Source organism: Xyrauchen texanus, chromosome 2 (genome assembly GCF_025860055.1).
Source record: "Xyrauchen texanus isolate HMW12.3.18 chromosome 2, RBS_HiC_50CHRs, whole genome shotgun sequence".
Classification (NCBI taxonomy): Eukaryota; Metazoa; Chordata; class Actinopteri; order Cypriniformes; family Catostomidae; genus Xyrauchen; species Xyrauchen texanus.
This window is the reverse complement of record NC_068277.1, coordinates 26,971,057-26,991,112: the sequence shown is the minus strand read 5'-3', so window position 1 is coordinate 26,991,112 and position 20,056 is coordinate 26,971,057. Positions and strand designations below refer to the sequence as shown.

The 20,056-nt window shown below is 37.9% G+C and overlaps 2 protein-coding genes across 2 annotated transcripts; one reads left to right on the top strand and one right to left on the bottom strand.

Moving 5' to 3' along the window:
* The first annotated feature begins 215 nt into the window (after positions 1-215).
* slc7a6 (solute carrier family 7 member 6) lies at positions 216-12,558 on the top strand. The gene is made up of 10 exons (XM_052145670.1): positions 216-300; positions 6,255-6,743; positions 7,961-8,086; positions 8,312-8,456; positions 9,005-9,128; positions 9,222-9,325; positions 9,943-10,039; positions 10,768-10,917; positions 11,258-11,441; positions 11,534-12,558. The coding sequence occupies exons 2-10, from the start codon at positions 6,260-6,262 to the stop codon at positions 11,599-11,601; spliced, it is 1,482 nt and encodes a 493-aa protein (XP_052001630.1). The 5' UTR covers positions 216-300; positions 6,255-6,259; the 3' UTR covers positions 11,602-12,558.
* Positions 12,559-12,747: 189 nt separating this feature from the next.
* On the bottom strand, positions 12,748-19,485 carry slc7a6os (solute carrier family 7 member 6 opposite strand). The gene is made up of 5 exons (XM_052145713.1): positions 19,150-19,485; positions 16,801-17,103; positions 16,332-16,538; positions 16,120-16,252; positions 12,748-13,251 (listed from the first exon to the last, which is right to left on the bottom strand). Exons 1-5 carry the CDS (start codon positions 19,342-19,344, stop codon positions 13,136-13,138), a joined length of 954 nt encoding a protein of 317 aa, XP_052001673.1. The 5' UTR covers positions 19,345-19,485; the 3' UTR covers positions 12,748-13,135.
* Between the last annotated feature and the right edge of the window lie 571 nt (positions 19,486-20,056).

The following is a 20,056-nucleotide window of genomic DNA, read 5'->3' as shown; positions in this document are numbered from 1 at the left end:
TATTCTAAATAAAGTGTAAACAAATTAAACGCATAGTACACACAAAAGCAATCTATTAAATGGGTCGATTTCTTGCCTTTAGGGTAGCAGGTATACCTGATGGGTTTTGCAGGCGAACGTATTCAGTTGGTCTGTTTGATTTGCAAAAGACACCCACGTGATAACAATGTTTACCGGTATCACGTGACCCTCTTGGCAGCTTGCCCTCCATGTTTCAGGGTCCCTGCCGTAGTTAAAGATGCTGTCCTGTCTGCTCATGTTATCACTTGGACAAAGACGATAAGCATTTGAAACAACAAGGTAAGGATATCATTCTTTTACGCTTAAAGAAGAATAAATACTGGCCGGGGTTATCTTAGATCCGCGAGAATAAGACACTGTGCTGTTTTAATTCCAGTAACTTGGTTATTTCTCATAAATGCATATAATTTATTAAAAGTAGGCCTATATTCAATGCCAGGCTGAATAGGGAGTGCGTTAAATGGACGCAGAGTCTCGGATATTCTGCTGCTCTCTTAGTAGAAAAACAGGATGTCGCACCTTATCCCATTGATTAGAAAAGAAAATGCCTTCGATGTCTTTTATTTATTCCAGTTATTTGCCATACTAACTGTCTGAATAATACAACAATTCATAAGAACTAACTACAGCATAACTCCCAAATCTAACCACCAGTACAGAGTGCAGTGAAACGCGTTTAAAAATAAAAACAAGTCGATTGGGTTGCTTTGGTGAACAGCTGATATATATTAACCACGAGTATTTTAATACATCGTAATTTAGATTCAGACATTTGTGTTTTATTTAAATTTTGTATTAGCCAAGGCCATGTCATACAAAGTTTTATATTTATGAGACAAACCTTTCGTGTTTGACGCGCTATTTTCTCGGTTACAATAAAAGGGTGGCCAAATATCAAATTGTTTTGACGCGGTTGTAAAAGTTAGCATTTTCTACCTGATTTTTGCTTGGTATTTGGATAAACTGACACTTTTACGTCTCTAATTGAGCCGTTTATTTTTTAAGAATAGCTTACAATGAAACGAAATAAAGAAAGGAGGGTTATCTAGGCTATTTGTAGCAACTTATGCTGTCAAATTCAGATGAATACTTGAGAACAGCCCACTGTCCGATGCTGAAAGTATGGGCTGTGTCTCGTTTGGAAGACTGAGTGCTAGGTAGAACGCGTCCTTTGAAGGCTGCAGTATAGCTACTATTTAAACAAGACGGTCTTCGTAGTACAAACGGAAACGGGACGTAACATGGTTGCTATGACAGCACGCCACTCTTTAACAAGCGCCAGCGCTTTGAGTGAGAAGGGAACAACAGCTCTTTGGAAGGGAATGTATAAGGTACATTTTAGGAGAGTTATAATGATGTAAAATTAAAAGAAAATAGATTTTACTGGAGTGTTTTTAGTCTAATATTATCTTAATTATATATTAATATAATTATACATATTATATACTCTGCACCCATCTACTGAGGTACTTGCGTTTGAACATCATATTTACGGGCAAATTGGCGTATTTTTTTCCGTTGAAGCAAAGAATTGTGGGTTGTGAGTGCCACGATGCATCCTCCGAAGAAGAAGGTCGCATTCGAAGTGTCCTACTCGCTTTTTCTGAAACGAGACAGCCTCGATGACGTATGCGGCTCACAAATGCGACCTCTGGAGGACGCAGCCTTCCAAACGAGACACAGCCATGGATATGTGTCATTAATATTTTCGCTATGGAAAAACGCTTAACAAGAAAAAATTAAATCAACAAACAACCCTAAAAGTTTGTGAGTGAAACAAGTCCTCCCTTGATTATTGTACACTTATCTATCTGTAAATGAATATTCCAGGTTCAATACATGTTAAGCTCAGTCGACAGCATTTGTGGCATAATATTGATTTCCACAAAAAATAATTTTGGCTTCTTAAAAAAAAAAAAAAAGAGTAAAAAGCTGGATTACAGTGAAACACTTAAAATGAAAGCGAATGGGGGCCAATTTAAACATTATAATACTGTTTCAAAAGTAAAGGCACAATACATAAAGGATATGAGTGTTAGCATGATTTTAGTGTGATAAAATCAATTACTAAACTTTTCTATGTAATGGTATGTCTAATTTGACAACTTTGTTGCCATGACGACGCCAATAAACCCTAAAACTACTTAAAAATACCAATTTATTTAAACCACTTTACAGATCAAAAATGAGTTTTAACAAAAGATGTTTGTGTTTTTATAAATTTTGTATTTATATTCATATTTCTGCCTTTATGACCTCCAAAAATTGTCCCCATTAACAAATACACCATTTCTCAACAGCCAGAGAGGTTCTCACAACAGGGGAGGTAACAGCTCATCTAAAGTTAAAAAATTCATTACAATTATGTCAGTGGGTTTCCCTACCACTGTAAACAGATGTGTCGTGAGTGCAGATGTTTTTCTGTGTTCTGTTCTGGGAAACATAATCTAGGATGGGAAACAAGCCTCAGGGAAGGAAAACTCCCTAGGGAGAATTTGGGAAAAAAAGGCATCTCTGCTTGTTTAACAATTGCAGACTATATTAAAGCAATATCACACAAGCAAGAATGCTATGTGTCCATCAGCCTCATGTCGCAAGTAATCACAGCCATGCTGATAGATGGACAATACAGCACGATTGCAATATTGCTGTTCAATAAATAACTAGGGAAAAACTAAGGAATGTTCCCAAAATACACTCTTTGGTGTGAAAATTTGTACGCAACAGATCTGCTGTTGCTAGTTCAAAAGGTGTGCCATAGCCTTCATTACTAATTCGAAAACCACACTTTAGAACTAGTTACAACATCTTGGGCTGTTTCTAACAAGTTATTGGAGAAACAAGGACATGTGTGTGTGTGTGTGTGTGTGTGTGTGAGAGAGAGAGAGAGAGAGAGAGAGAGAGAATGTGATTACCTGCGTCTGTTGCAGTGATGCAAATTAATGCTGCAACTTTAAGTTTAATTCTGTTCATCAGCTATAGTTTGGTAGAAATCTGATTCAATCATGGAGTGATGCAGCCATATAGAGAAGAATATAACTTAAGGCCAGCTCCAAACCACCAGCAAATACATAGTTTGCATCTCTATCAACTCCCTAGTTTAGTAGTCAGGGCACTGGTCAGGAAGTCAGCAATTTCTAGGGTTGTACCAATCAGAAAATAGTTCTAGTGAAACTGAAATGTTCGTTCCCTAAAAATTCCCAGAATGCATTGTAAAAATCAAGGAGCATCGTTGCTCACTATGTTCCCTTACCAGAAATGTGGGCATGTCTTCTGAAGTCTCTCAAGTCGTTAGAGGACAAATGCAAGTGTTGCACCATGAGTCGAAGGTAATTGAGTCATTAGTGTCCCAATGCTCAGTGTATCAGTGCCCGGTTGCATAAAGCACCTTAAATGTAAGATCAACGTAATGTTTCCCTTTAACTTAAAGGTGTTTCAGGAAATAACTCTTAAGTGTTACTTAAGAGTTTTTATGGTTAATATATCACAATCCCTTATGATTTCCCTTAAGGATTTGTGTTGCATAAAGCCCCTTAACTGCCATTTAGGAAAACGTCACCTCTTATAGGTTAAGAGTTTCAAGGTTTATAAAAGTGAATAAATAGTTTATACAACCAACTGAAGAGTATAGTGTGCCAAGGTGAATTTTCATGTTAGGGAGAACCCAGTTTAGACCATTTAAGTGAGGAAAAACTGTTGCCATTGTTGCAGGAGTTCAGATTTGACGGTCTTGCAAAATGATATATCGCTAACAAGCTGGAGGCGATCTAACAGGAACACACAAACCAGAAGTGTAGCCAGTATTATCTGCTCTCTGTATCTTTATAAACTGTACAAATAAATGATTTAAAATCATACCACAAGTTCATTTGTGATATATCGCTTATTTATTTATATATATCCTACACCCCTGGACCACCACTAATATTCTTAATTTGGGATGGCAATCAGTTCTCTGCAGAGTTCTACAAGCATCTTAACATCTTGCTCCTCTAATCCAACTCTTACCGGGCAGTCTTTCAAAGTTGTCTTTCTCAAAAGGCTGTAAAAGTAGAATCCTCCAATAAATGGTCTGCATGCGAAACTCAGGACATTTACACTGGAATATGTGTACACAAAAAAGTGGTTAAATTGATTTAATTCAAGGATTGTACCTCTGCTTCAGAAGAGGTCGGACATTAATTTACACATGAATAATGATAATGTGAAACTTTATTAGTCATTAATATTAAAATAAAATCATAGTGTAAAGTTGAAGTATTTTCTATGTGGTAAAATTTCCCAAGTGTTGATCGGACATTTCCGATCTTTTTGAAAGTTCGCAGAGACATGCCGTTTCCATGGTAACAGTAGAGTTTTATTACGGTAAAACCTCGCTCACTGTTGTAAATCCCTTAAAGGTTTCACTTACCTGAGAGAATTGTATAAGGGATTATATGCAACACCCACATGTCATTCCCTCAGGTAAGGGGAAATCTCGCTTTAAGTGTTATCCTTAAGGAAAAAACATAAGGTGTTTTATGCAACCAGGCACAGTACTGTAACAGTGCCGAATTTGTTCACGTTCAACAGCTTGACGATATAGAGCTGATTGAGACACACCAATACAGAGCCTATTACCCTAACCCTTACCATAAGTGGAAGTGGCACACACTTTTGGAGTAGGTCCACTTTGGAGATTTCCAGGCTGTAGCAAATCCTACTTGATCTTGGCTATCATGTAGGTGCCCTGAGCATGTTTGATTATTCCATTTGTCATGACTCATAACTGTGTAACTGACAGTAATGCTGAAGCTGTTAGTTTAACTCTATTTCTCAGCTGTAGTGTAGTAGTAATTCTAGCGATCATGGAGTGAGAAACAATTCTGGATAACTTCAAAGAAACTTGCGCAATGACTGATAACACAGTTTATCAACACAATTTGTCTCCCTCATAACATTCATAAGACGGTATTTTGTTGCCACCTGCTGGCTCAAATTTTTAATGTCACAGGGATGAATAAAAATCACACATCTAGCTGCTCTTACACATCTGCACTACTCTTACACGTTGTGGAATACAAACGGAGTTACACAAACATTAAAGCCTCCCAGTGCTGAGCTATCAGCATAATTGGAATGCATCTCGTTCAAACAGATTTGAGGACTGGAACTAACTGTTGCATATAATATGTATTATTTGGAACTGTCTGGCTTCAGAAAGACAGGATCAAAGAGGTTTGCACTTAGTGTAATGGCCATTTTACAAAGATCAGTGTTTAAATGAGTGGTGCAAGTCAAACAATCTGAGGAATGTGGTATCAGCTCTCCACAGATAGAGACAGTTAAAGTAGGACACATTGTGCTTAATCATTCATAGAGGGTTAACAAACAGCAAATCCCAGGGCAAAACCTGTGATTTCCCTAATTTAGAAACCCAAATTGTCCCTGATAAACTTGTAATTCAACTTTTACATTAAGGTGTGTATATATGTATCATTTTCAGGTTCTGATTGGATTTTGTTAACAACAAAGGGTTATGAAATCTTTGACCCAAGATATACTTTATTGACATTATCTCAGTGAGGCAATCCTCACACAAGCGTTTCATCAATTAGAGCACATTTTACACGTATGTAATACTCTTATGACGCTGGCATGTACTGACTTCACAGCATCATGAGACATTGGAGGGCTGTTGTGACTTTAAATGTCGGGTGTCTTATTGTGCAGTAATGCGCATATACCTATTCTAAATGCAACACTTTTTAACATCTTTGTGTTCTTCTAGTTTAAATTAATAGTTCACCCCCCAAAAAAATTTGGTTATCAAATTGGTTATCACCCACAGGTTGTTCCAAGCCTGTATAACTTACTTTCTTCTGTGGTACACAAAAGGAGGAATTATATGTCCCGTTTCCAGATTTCAATACAGTGGCAGTTGAAAGTGAGGCAATTTTTAAAGCTTAAAAAAGGACCCAAAAGTGTCATAAAATCAGGCACATTTGTGTTGTTTCTCACCAAAAGTCCTTTGGGACCTTTTTTTTTTAAGCTTTAAAGTGTGTCACTATCTATTGCCATTGTAGTGAAATCAACAAATTAGATATTTAAAATTCCTCCTTTTGTGTTCTGCAGAAGAAAGTCTTACGGATTTGGATGGTGTCTGAATTTTCCTATTTGTGTAAACTGCTCTTTTTTTAAACCAAAGATAAAATTGTTCCTTGAATAACATAAAATGTTCTGGTCACCGACAGGTAGGATGGAAAACCACACAGGATCCACTAAACCGAATGGCAAACTGGAGGGTTCTGCAGCCCCCTCACCCAAAGAGACCATGCAGCTCAAAAAAGAAATCTCGCTACTGAACGGCGTCAGCCTCATCGTGGGTAACATGATTGGTTCGGGCATCTTTGTGTCACCCAAGGGTGTTCTCATCTACAGTGCCTCCTACGGACTGTCTTTAGTCATCTGGGCAATTGGTGGCATCTTTTCAGTGGTAGGAGCTCTCTGCTATGCTGAGCTCGGCACAACAATCACTAAATCTGGTGCCAGCTATGCTTACATCCTGGAGTCGTTCGGAGGCTTCATAGCATTTATACGACTGTGGACGTCGCTGCTCATCATTGAACCTACGAGTCAGGCTGTTATTGCCATCACTTTTGCCAACTACTTGGTTCAGCCGCTCTTCCCCACCTGCGAGCCCCCCTATTCTGCTTCTCGCCTCATTGCTGCAGCCTGTATCTGTGAGTCCTTCTGTTAAAAGTGGAATGTTAGGTTAATTCTGTTGTGCAAAATATGGGTAAAAAAGGAAGTTCGATTTTGCTTAAAGAAGCCTTTTTTTAACCATTAAGATTATTTTTTGTATTGTGTTATAATTTGTGACATAATTTCTATGACAACTGAGCAAAATATAATTTAAAAAATATTATAATTTTATTTAAAGGGGTCATGACATGCATTCATTTTTATTTTAATATGTTCCTTGAAGTTCACTTATAATATTAGTAAAGTTTTTTGCACAATTATATGATAATTTCCCACCCTCATTCTGACCCTCTGCCAGAAACACTCGGTTTTGGTGCTGCTTGTCCTTTAAGACTTGACAGTAAACGCCCAATGTTATGATTGGCTCTCTGTTCTTGACTGACCAACTCTCACCTTGCTATATCACTTCTCATTGCTGCTGGGCAGGCTACCGAAGTGATAAGTTAAAGTAGGCGTTGATGTGTTGTTGTGAAGGCAGTCGGATGCAATTGTCTACCACAGTGTGACATCACAATGTGGAAGAAGTAGAGAATGAGTTGTTTTGGCAGCTTGGTTTCAACAAATGCAGTTTTTGGGGGCCTTGTAGCTCAGCAAGTATTGACGCTGACTACCACCCCTACCACCTTTTGTATTGATTTGCAGTTAAATATGACCAGGACATTTTCTTGATAGGTTTCCTGATAATGGCCAAAATTGCCTATCAAGAAAATTATCATCATCTTCACGCCTCTCTCTATCTCTCTCTACTTTCTCACCCTGAGATCTGATCAGCTGCTGAAATGCATTCAGGTTTTAAAATGTCATGGGGAAGTTAGTGAATAACTTGTTTTTGTGTTCAGGGAACCAGTTCTTCTTGGTCTATGGGGCATTTCCTCTTGTACCTCTTTCACTTGGATACCATTAGCAACCTCATTCTCTGCTCTATTAGACATGCCACTCACAAACATTACTGTTGCCATGACTACCATCATAGTTTCACTAATTCCCCACTTATCCCTTTTACTAATAGCTCTTTAATTACTGTTCAATCAAATATCTTTGGGGTATAACCGATGTGATTTTGTCTAAAAACAAAATCACAGTGACCTTTGTGTTGTGATTCATTGTGGATTCAATTTACTTGCTGATTGTTCAAGTGATTATGTCATATTTTATTTATTCTTATGTTGACATATTACTACTCATGATATTTCAGGCCTTCTGACCTTTATTAATGCCGCTTATGTTAAGTGGGGTACCAGAGTGCAGGATGTGTTCACATACGCTAAAGTGCTGGCCCTAATCGTCATTATAATCACTGGGACTGTCAAACTGTGCCAAGGTAAGAGTCACGAATATGACATTACACTGTCAACAATGCCATATATTTTTCAAACTTGCCAAATGTTGCTAATGTATTTAGAAATGCACACTAGAAGGGCATTTATTGGAATTATTGGCTAAGGCTAACATTAATTTTGATTGCTCTTGTTGACAACTCAAAACTATATTTGGTGTTAAAGAGCTGCTGAACATTTCAGTCATTTTTGCAATATTTCTCACTCAGGTTCCACAATGAACTTTGAGAATTCTTTCCAAGGCTCATCTCGTGACCCAGGAGATATCGCTTTGGCGTTGTACTCTGCTCTTTTCTCGTACTCTGGCTGGGACACTCTTAACTTTGTCACAGAAGAGATTAAGAACCCTGAAAGGTACTTTTCAGCTGCTATGGCACAGTTTACTCCTGATATTAACTTTCTTGGGTGATCCAATCTGTCTGCTTGGACAGATATTTGTTTACACCTGATGTTAATTTTCATCTCAAATGTGTCTTCTGTGACCACATGTGATCAGATTTTGTTGATAGGAGGATCTATGATTTCATGGCCACAGACAGTACATCACTTAATATGTCAGGAGTGTAACTGCATGTTGATAAAGCAGAAAAAGTTGGCACAGTGTTGCTGCCACAAAATACTTACATTTGAATGATTTTAATGCTGATCATTAATTTAGTCGAGCACTTATTTTTACTAAACTTCAGATGTGCAAACTTGTATATTAAGCATACAAAAGAAGGTCCGTAAAGTCTTGTGCATGTTTATGTATGGCAGTTTAAAAAAAAAATTACAATTGGATGGTTATTTTCTTTTAATTGGCAGAATTAGGTAATATTTACACTTGTATTTAAAGGTGGACACTTTTTTTCCCATTTAAATAACTCTTAAAGAAATACGAAATCCTTTCATGCATTCACCAGGAACCTTCCTCTATCCATTGCAATCTCCATGCCGATTGTTACGATCATCTATATTCTCACAAATGTGGCCTACTACGCTGTGCTTGACATGAGTGTCATCCTAGCCAGCGATGCTGTTGCTGTGGTGAGTTCATAGACCTCTGTTGTCATACCTCCTGAAATGTTTATGCAGTTTGTATTGTGCACTAACAGCTAATGTTTCCAAATCTTTCAACAGACCTTTGCAGACCACACCCTGGGAGTGATGAGCTGGACCATCCCCATTGCGGTTGCTTTGTCATGTTATGGAGGTCTGAACTCTTCCATCATCGCTGCGTCCAGGTCAGTCTGATGCTTGACATTTCTGCATATTATTTTGAAACATATAAATGTACTAAACTTAAGGCTTTTCTATAATTTTCCTGTCCAAAGAGACCAATTTGGACCCATGTTGAAAATGGCCCTGTACAATTCCATTGGCTTTATGTTTTATTATTCTACTGCTCCTCAAGTTTATTCTTACGACTGGTGTTAACCTCCTAAAGAAGGAACAAAGCTTAGTTCAGCTCCTGTGGTTTTTATAGGGAGCTGCTCAATTGCTCACCATCTGAAGCTGCTTTCTAGTAATGACCCTGTGGGGGGTGCCCGTAACTATTCCATGTGTAGCATAATGGGAACTGAGGAATGTTGAGGATTTTGGGGGGGAAATAATGCAATGCAAATGTGAATTCAGCTGCTTTGAGTGTTTAATTCCTATTTATGTTAATGTCTCTTGTTTATTATATTCAGAATTGTATGTATCTTATGATCTATTAGTATATTCATAAAACATTAAAAAACAATTGATATGTATTTATGTCAGCTATGTGCATATGAGTATAAAGCTCATTTGTCAGTGCTTATGGTAGATCCAGGACTGAGATACATTTGGCTAAACTGACAATCTCTCGATGCTGCAGGTTGTTCTTTGTAGGAGCTCGGGAAGGTCAACTCCCAGATGCTTTATCCATGATTCACATGGAGAGATTCACGCCAGTTCCTGCTCTGCTATTTAATGTAATTCCTTTTAATTTCCTTACAGTTAATCATAATTGAACTCCCCTAATGAATCATAAATTGCCTGACGTTCCTGGCTGGCTACTCAGCCTTAAAGGTGCACTCAGCGATTCCTGAGAAACACTGTTGATATTCGAACTCAGTTGCCAAAACAAACACACCCCTCCCTTCAGTGCTCCTGTGGAAGTGCCATCCCACTCTTACTGGGACAAATGACGAGAGCTCCACTGTCTTCACTCTCATTAGTAGTTGCTCCAGAATGTCGCGCGTCATTTGGATACATTTTTAATTTTCTCAAAATTGTTATTGTCGCTTTCCAAGCTGGCCTAGAAATTGCCCTGCTTCATCGTGCCTCCTCCTTTGCCAGCGACAAAGCGCATTTGGCCCGTCGATTACCCTTGGGCCGAAGAAGGCCAACTGGGGAGTTTCGCTGAGTAAGGTATTGCTTTTCACAAAGCAAAGACCAAAATGAGCAAACAAGCAGATGTTGTTAAAATTTTTTTACACTTATTGGGAAATAAACCTACAAATGGCTAATATTTGTCTAAGCATATTAAGCTGGGTTAAGAATAAAGTATTTTAACATAATAAAAAAATTAAATACACGCTTCAGCTTTAAGATCGCAGTATTGTAATGCAAAGGAGGAGGCTCACAGTCTGGGATATTTGGGGGTTTTTGTCTCCATCTAGTGGACAAAGTAAACTCAAGTTGTAGTTTCTGCCTGCAGTGTGCTATGGCTCTGATCTACCTTGCTGTGGAGGATGTTTTCCAGCTGATTAACTATTACAGCTTCAGTTACTGGTTTTTTGTTGGCCTGTCCATTGCCGGCCAGATCTACCTTCGCTGGAAGGAGCCAGACAGACCACGACCACTTAAGGTGAGCCAGGCAGTACAGATTATATATTTACTCCACCATATTAAAAAGTTAGGGTTTATGCATAACTTTTAAGAATAGAGTCCAAAAGTGTATGATCTATGTGTCATAAGGCACATAAAAACAATTATATTATTGTGCTAGAAATAACAGATCAGTTTAGACTGTTTCAGAAATGGAGTAACAATCTTTCAAGATGGGTGGATAAAAACTAAATTTAATGATTAGCTCTATTTTGTCAGTCCCTCTCCAAAAAGCGTATTCATCTTAAAACCAGGTGCAATCTTAAATGTGTATTTAGAATAATGATTTTTCTTTCTCTTCTCCATTTGTGTGTGAGCAGTTGAGTCTGGTTTATCCCATCATTTTCTGCATGTGTGTTGTGTTCCTGGTGGCTGTGCCACTTTATTCTGACACACTCAACTCACTCATTGGAATTGCAATTGCCCTCTCTGGGGTGCCCGTTTACTTCTTGGGAATCTATCTTCCAGAATCCAAGCGCCCACCCATCATCAATAAACTACTACGTAAGTGCCAGAGTCTTTATAACGGATACTTTCATTTTATTAGACTGTTCAGAAACCAAATCATCACAAGCAAAATGTGCTTGTTCACACAGGTGCCATCACTCGTTTTACCCAGTTCTCCTGTTTTTGTGTGCTCACTGAGATGGACACAAGTGAATAAAACATTCATCAAAACACTTGCACTCTTCTGACCCACAAACCCAAAAGGACTAGTTGGTGGAAAGGAAATCTGGAGATAAGGGGAAAGATCTTCTACACTTGTCAAGACACATGTGCACTCTTAATGTCATTTACTGGCAGACACTGCATTAGATTTGTCTTTATCTCTATTATAAAAGGTCTCCGGTGAGGTCATGGTGTGTTATTAGGAATATAAACCTATGAACCAGTTGGAATGACATTAAGGTCCCACTTAAAATATTTGGTTAATAATGTCTGTGAATTATGCAAAGACCACCTGAGCAGGTTGCAATTGTGAACATGTCCAAGAATTAGATTTAATTAGCTCATTAGATATTTATGTAATGTAAAACATTTTCTTTGCTTTGTTTATCTAACAAGGTTTTGTTTAAAAGCTAGTATTTAAAAGTATTTAGCTGTCAGTTTATTTATCCAATTTTTTAAGTGAAGGTATCTTGATTTTATTTATATGTACCTTTGTGGTTTAATTTTCATCACAACTGTGACAATTCTCACAGTGATTGGAGTGTTTTCTGCCTGTTTTCTGATTGGAGTGTTACTAAAGGTTAAGGTCAATGCCGTTTAATTGCTACATGCCTTAAGTTTTTAGAGGGAAGGTGATTGGACTCACTTGAACCTTTAAAGCTGCTGCTATGCTGTTAGCTTGTCATACATTTGGCTGCTCGTGTACATGTATCACACAAAGTGGCTAGATAAGAACAAAGATGAAGGGTACATTAGATGTGCTGGAAACATTTGTCGATTCAATCGGGGAATGCACTTTTTTATCTCAATAAAATTGAAAACTTAAAGGTATTAAATGTTCATTGTTAAAATTAGAAGAAAATACAATATGCCAATGAATTCGTAAACCCCATTGATCCAAAGATTCAATTCATCATGTATATAATGGAAGGGTTGTACTTGCTTGTTTGATTGATTATTGGGGGATTAACACAGGATGCAGGTCCAGATGGGATTTGAACTGTAGAACTCTGATAAATATTTTACCTTGTAGCATGTTGAAACACACTGAACAGCTTTAAAACTATTTAGTTAATTACATGTACAAAGATTTTTTTTTGTATGTATTTATTTTAAAGAATATAAATACAACTTTTTCTACTGGGTATATATATTCTTTGTGTGTATGAATTAAATAATGCATGATTTTGTCAGTTTAATTCTTAAGTATTTTTTTTTTTATACACATCTACATATTTACAGGTATATTATTTTTCACCCCTTGGATTTACATACTACACACATAAACAACACAAAGCACCCCACGCTTACACAAACTCAAAACATCACACCATTTTTTCGCCATCACATCTAACAATCGCAATAGTCATCACTCCTCTCACTAACACACGATTCAAAGCAACCCGCACAAATATATTCACATGGGGCTACCACATACATTCACTTTTGACAAAAGAACATACAAGCTTCACTCAATACACACCAGTAAAAATGGCCTCTCTCATGCTCATGACCACACACAGAGGCACTCAGTCAGAATACTCTCTTTCCTTATCATCATCGTCATTCTCTCGCTCTTCCATCATGTCCTGCTGGTAGTGTTCCCAGTTCCTCCTGCTGTACGAGTGCTCTTCACTCCAGCAACCTGAAAAAAATAGTAACATCATACTGTAAACACTGACAGATTACCATGCCGTTTTAGTACCACGTAAAAAAAAAAAGATTAATACGATTGAGAGAATAAAGTCAAAATAATGAGAATAAAGTAATATCTCTACAAGATTAAAGTGGTAACATTTCAAGAATAAAGTCGTAGCACTAAGAGATTAAAGTTTAAATATTTTGACAATGACCAGAAACAGTGTGTCATTATCACAACGATAGCCAGCAGCTTCATCAATGTAAGAAATGGATGTGGATGATTTAGTTAAATCATACTTTAGTTTAGAATTTAGCAACAAAGAAAACCATTTTCAAAGTTATTATTGGGATCTGGAAACTTCAGCGATTATGAATTGAATTCATTCTGGAGAAAGAACCCAACAGACATGCACGCAGTTCCTCTCGCCGTTGGTGATGCTTGGTCTGGGTTTTCAGAAGCTCTAAATTGAACATTAGTAGCACTTAAATTGTACTACAGCATGTGTCCTAAAAGCATCATTATTCAAGTAGCCCATAAAATTATTGTAAATTAACTAGAGCTATGAACAGCTCTTAAACACATTAAGTGCAACTACATGTATTGCTATCACATCTTTCACAGTTTATCAGATACAAAAGGACATTTAATCAATTATATTAATATATTTAGATCATTGGAAACCTATTGCACACAGTTTCAGAGGATAAAAAAAAAAAAAGGTGTTGAAAAAATAAAATAAATCGCATTGAAATCAATAGGCAGTCTCCGCAGTCTGTGCAAGCCATGTGATAGGTGTAAATTAGGTCTAAAGAAATATCTAAATTTACATGAAACAATACAGTATTGTATAACATTTTATTGGGCTTCTTTGACAAGCATAATTTTATTGACAAAAGAAAGATGTTCTTATTGAACAGATACACATGAGTAATGTGATGCATCTCTATGAAGTTGAGAATTAATGCATTTGAAACCCCATCTTACACCGAAATGAATTAACCATTACATAATTTTATTACAGAAATAATGATGGCTTTAGTAAGACAAGGTTTCAAATGTATTAATTCTCGACATCATAGAGATTAATGAAAGTGACACAAAAAATGCATGTAACATGAATGTATGCGATATGCATCATAAGGGGCTCTCACTTAGCCTACAGTTTTGTTTCTTTGGCTGGGACCTGAAGAGATGCACAACGAACAGGATTAAAATGACAGACATCAGTAGGCTGAACTACAGACACAAAGACACAGGCTTGAAGAAACAAACTTTATTATATTTTAAAGAACAGATGACAGAAAAGCCATCGATGCCGGTCTCTGATGTGCAGTTTGTTCAGAGGAGTGCTGCTGGAGCGTGTCTCATGGAACAAACGTAAAGCGGCAGAATCACTTTATATAGCAGATGTGTACACAACCTAAACAAGTTCACCTTGAACCTAAAATGTATTTATTTTAATTCTTAATATCATTATTATGTTTACATTTAGAATTGTCTTCAGATCTTAATTTGTATTAGTCATTTTTCACAGATTGGAGACGGCTACTTGCGTGATGATGGCAAAAGGAAGGGTGCTTATATTCACCACTTATTGTAGTGTAATTAGAAATATCTTTAGTTTACATATTTCATGTTTTAAAATAAATGTAATTATATCGCCTAGCCCTACTGTGCATTTGTAGCCTGACTGCCATTACGCAGCATGCAATTTGTGACTGCCAAGGAAACAGACTAGGACTATTTAAATCATCCATTGAAGGGAGAAAGAAGAGTGGGACGATGAAGAGAGAGAGAGAGAGATAGTGAATCGTTCATTGCACACTCTCACCCTAATCTTCTTTGTTAACCATATTTTAATTATTTATTTTGGCCTATTTAAGTTTTAAACTGCAGGGTCACATTAATCACATGTGTCTTCCAAGCAAATCTGTTCAATTAGCATCTTTCTGTTGTCTATACAATTATGCTTTTTAAAGAAGCCCAATAAAATATGTTATACAGTACTGTATTGTGTTATGTAAATTTAGATCTTTCTTTAGACCTAATTTACACCTATAAAGTGGCGTGCACAGACAGCGGAGACTGCCTATTGATTTCAATGCGATTTTTTTCAACACTTTTTATCCTCTGAAACCATGTGCAATGGCTTTCCAATTATCAAAATATATTTATATAATTTATGAAATGTACCTTTTTATCTGATAAACTGTGAAAGATGCGATAGCAATACATGTAGTTGCACTTAATGCGTTTAAGAGCTGTTCTTTCTCCAGAATGAATTAAATTCATAACCGCTGTAGTGTCCGGATCCCAATAATAACTTTGTGATGATGTGCCAAAAGATCTATCATTCTATCATTGTGATAATGACGCCCCATTTCTGGTCATTTTGACTTCATTCAACAAATATTACTAATCTCGTAATGCTACGACTTTATCCTCAAAATCGTAGGTTTTTTTTTTACGTGGCACCAAAACACCGTCATAACAGTTACAAAATGCTCTTTCTGAAGAAAATGTTTACAGAAAAAAAAAACACCTGTATTCTTTAATGATAAGCCATTTGGTTTATCTAGAATTTAAGAAAGATTCACAAACAAAGCACCAGGCATTAAAGGGATAATAATTGTCACTTACTCAACCTCATGTTATTTCAAATGTCACCAGCCTTAAGTCATCGTTCACTTTCATTGTATGGGAAAAGAAAATGCAATGAAAGTGAATGGTGACTGAGGCTGTCATTCTACGCAACATCTCCTTTTGTGTTTCACACAATAAAGAAAGCCATAAAAGTTTGGAATGACATGAGGATGAGTAAATGATCACAGAATGCTCAACTATCTCTAATATAACAATAAGATATCTGACCTCCATAACGCTCCTCAGCTTCACTGTCACCCTCACTGCACTCATCTGGGTAGTCATTTCTCCAGTTGCTTTCAGTGTTTTCATCATCCTCATTTTCATACACCTCTTCCTCCCAGGCCACTTCATCGGGTACCTGTAAAGGAAAAACCAACACCTAATCAAATGAGTTGGTGCAAGTTGAAATGTGTAAAAGAGAGATATCCTCTACTAACCAGCTCTCCCTCTTGTGTGTAAGGTCTGACAGACAGAATGTCTTGTATCCAGCCTGGTGTGGCTGTCTCCTGGTAGTACAAGTCATACACATAGTCGTCCTCTTTCTCTCGATGATTAGTACCCAGCCTATCTCCAGACACACTCAGCTTCTCACGAATCATCTTCACAGAATTACACAGAATTGTCTCTGGGTCAGACACCACAGCCTGGGGAAGAGAACATTTGTGAGCTCCTTTATCATTTGTGAGCAAAACAGGCAATTTCCACTGAGGTAGAGAAAATTATTCATCAGTTATATTTTTGTAGGAAACTCAACTATACTGTTAAAAATGAAGTGTGCAATTTCTGCACCACTAGCTACACCAAACGGAATTGCAAAAAAAAAAAAATAATTAAATACTAACAGTATTTTGGCATCACTGCAGCATTCTTATTGTGTCATGACGTTCACATGGAATATGGTTTTACCTTGCCAGGTGTGTTCACATCATCCTCATGCAAAATATCAAAAACCTGCACTTCTCCCAAAGGCAAGCCATCATGGCTCTTTGTTTGGCTGTCATCAGTCTCCTCTCCTCCTCTGGTGGGAGCGGGCTCTGACGGTATTCTTGCCCGGTGGCTGGAGAGGATCCGGTATCGTTCCTCTCGCCTGGTGCTCCATTTGACACTGCGCAGATCACCTATGATCCTCTGAGTGCTTCCTTGTGATGGACGAAGGGCATGACGCGGGTATGCCAGAGCTTCACGGACATTTGTCTGTACCGGAGCATCCTGTAAATAAAAAAGCCATATACAAGACTTTGATAGGCAACTAATCTTATATAGATTAAACTACATGATTGATTTTAATCATTATGATTGGGAGGACTTAACTTTTAGACATGTACATTCAAATCCCCTCATGTTTTGAGAGATAACTAGTGCCTCCCAAAGACACATTTACCCTACTTTTCAAATAGCCTTTATCATCTACCTCCAGAAATGGCGCATGACTTGTGTTCTGCAATTTCCCTCATGTAATTAATAAAGCATCTTTCAATCTCATGGCTGACCACCAATAAGTACTGGATTTTAAGGTTCTTTCATTGTTTTTAAAAGCATTCATGACAATCTGTAAGCATGTGTTCCAAATCATTGTGTTCTTCTAATACTGATTTTTCAGAATAAGCTTAAGGCTTTATACTCAAGAAATTTCTACTAATTAGACAGGCCCCATGTTTTGTGTAAAGTTTTTGTCCTTTTTAAAAAAAAAAAAAAATAGTAACTTCCCTTTTATTAATTGTATTACTTTATATTGTTTTAATGCTATGCATTTTATAATCTTATCTGTAAAATATGCATTAAAACTGAATTTGAATCTATACTCTACTACTTACAACTGCTTTTATTTTCAGCAAACTTAACACGTGTAAATATTTGAAAAACGTTTCAACAACTAAGACATAAACTGAACAAGTTTCACAGACATGTGACTAACAGAAATGGAATAATGTGTCCCTGAACAAAGGTGATGGTCAAAATCAAAAGTAACAGTCAGTATCTGGTGTGGCAACCAGCTGCTTTAAGTACTTCAGTGCATCTCCTCCTCATGGACTGCACCAGATTTAGCAGTTCTTGCTGTGAGATGTTACCCCACTCTTCCCCAAGGCACTTGCAAGTTCACAGACATTTCTGGGGGGAATGGCCTTCACCCTCCGATCCAACAGGTCCCAGACGTGCTCAATGGGATTGAGATCTGGGCTCTTCGCTGGGCATGGCAGAACACTGACTTTCCTATCTTGCAGAAAATCACGCACAGAACGAACAGTATAGCTGGTGGTATTGTCATGCTGGAGGGTCATGTCAGGATGAGCCTGCAGGAAGGCTACCACATGGAGGAGGATGTCTTCCCTGTAACACACAGCGTTGAGGTTGCCTGCAATGAAAACAAGCTTAGTCCGATGATGCTGTGACACACCTCCCAGACCATGAATTGCTCTCCACCTCCACGTTCCTGGTGTAACTCAGGCAGTTGTTGTTGCCATCCTGTACCTGTCCCACAGGTGTGATATTCAGATGCACCGATCCTGTGCAGGTGTTGTTACACATGGTCTGCCACTGTGAGGATGATCAACTGTCCTTCCTGTCTCTCTGTAGTGCTGTCTCAGTCGTCTCACAGTATGGACATTGCAATTTATTGCCCTGGCCACATCTGCACTCCTCATGCCTCCATGCAGCATGCCTAAGGGACGTTCACTCAGATGAGCTGGGACCCTGAGCATCTTTCTTTTGGTGTTTTTCAGAGTCAGTAGAAAGGTCTCTTTAGTGTCCTAAGTTTTTATAACTGTGACCTTTATTGCCTACCATCTGTAAGCTGTTAGTGTCTTAATGACCATTCCACAGGTGCATGTTCATTAACTGTTTATGGTTCATTGAACAAGCATGGAAAACATTGTTTAAACCCTTTACAATAAAGATCTGTAAAGTTATTTTGATTTTTACAAAATTATCTTTAAAATACAGTGTCCAGAAAATGGAAGTTTCTTTTTTGCTGAGTTTACATCTCTATCTGTCCGTCTCTCTCTCTCCCTGTCACCACACCACATAATTGGCCTACAATGGGTCACACGCATAAACACGTGTAATAATTGAACTATCATACTCCAATCGATCTACTTAAAGCCACAGAAAAGGCTGTTGCCATGTTCACCCACTATTTTTCGTAAGCTGACGTCATTTCGCATCATCAAATGACCAAAAATCAATACAGCACTACAAACCCCATGAGATGATTTATTCTGAACACTGACAGCACAGCATATGTCATTAATACGTTACCTGTGATGCCACGGTGGCCACTAGTTTGAACACAGTGTTCTCTATCTTGGGCTCCTGTGGTTCTGGTTCGCTCTCATCGCTGGGCTGAGCCGCCGCGGCCTCCGGACGGATCCGCTTACAGGCCAGAAGCAGCGCGTCCGCCGGATCAGTGCCTCTCTTCCTTTTAACCCGCAGAATGGTCGTGCTTGGATCCATTTCGGCAGAGAGACGTCTGCTGTGTCACCAGAGAGAGACTGCAGATGACAGACAAACAAATGCGCGAGCCAGCCAAAGACAACAATAATCTGCGCTATTTCCTTCTTCTTCTTTAATGTTTTGTGGTGGTTGGCAAACCAGTTTAAGGCGCATTTCCGACACCTACTGGGATGGAGTGTAAAGCGTTGACGTTTAGGGAGACCAAAAAAGAAATCCTCTTCCTCAAGTCTGTATCCTTCAGATATACTAGCAGAACTCTTGAATCCTTATTTAATAGACTCTGCAGTGAAAAATGAGAAATTCCTAAAGTCTTCAGTGCAGCTATAATCTGTAATCTTTCATTCTCATATCATATACACTTTATCAGGACATGTTCAACAGTTTCAAGAAGGCCACATCTAGCACAGTGACCAGATTCATGTTTGCCCATGATAGAGTGACTGATTAAGTGAGGAGTGCCCAATTCTGAGTCAAGCTATTATGGTATATTCTCTTCTATTGCCATAATTGTTTTCTTAAACCCAACTAATCTTTGGATATTATATAAATGTCGCTCCTTTGTCTCACTGTCCCATTTTCCTTGCCACATGCCATTTACAGCCCCTTTAATTACTCCTTTTACTTATTTTACTCACACTAAACTCTATATCAGAGTGTCTTAGAGCCAGTTTAGAAATACAATCCACCTCCTCATTTCCTTCTACCCCTACAC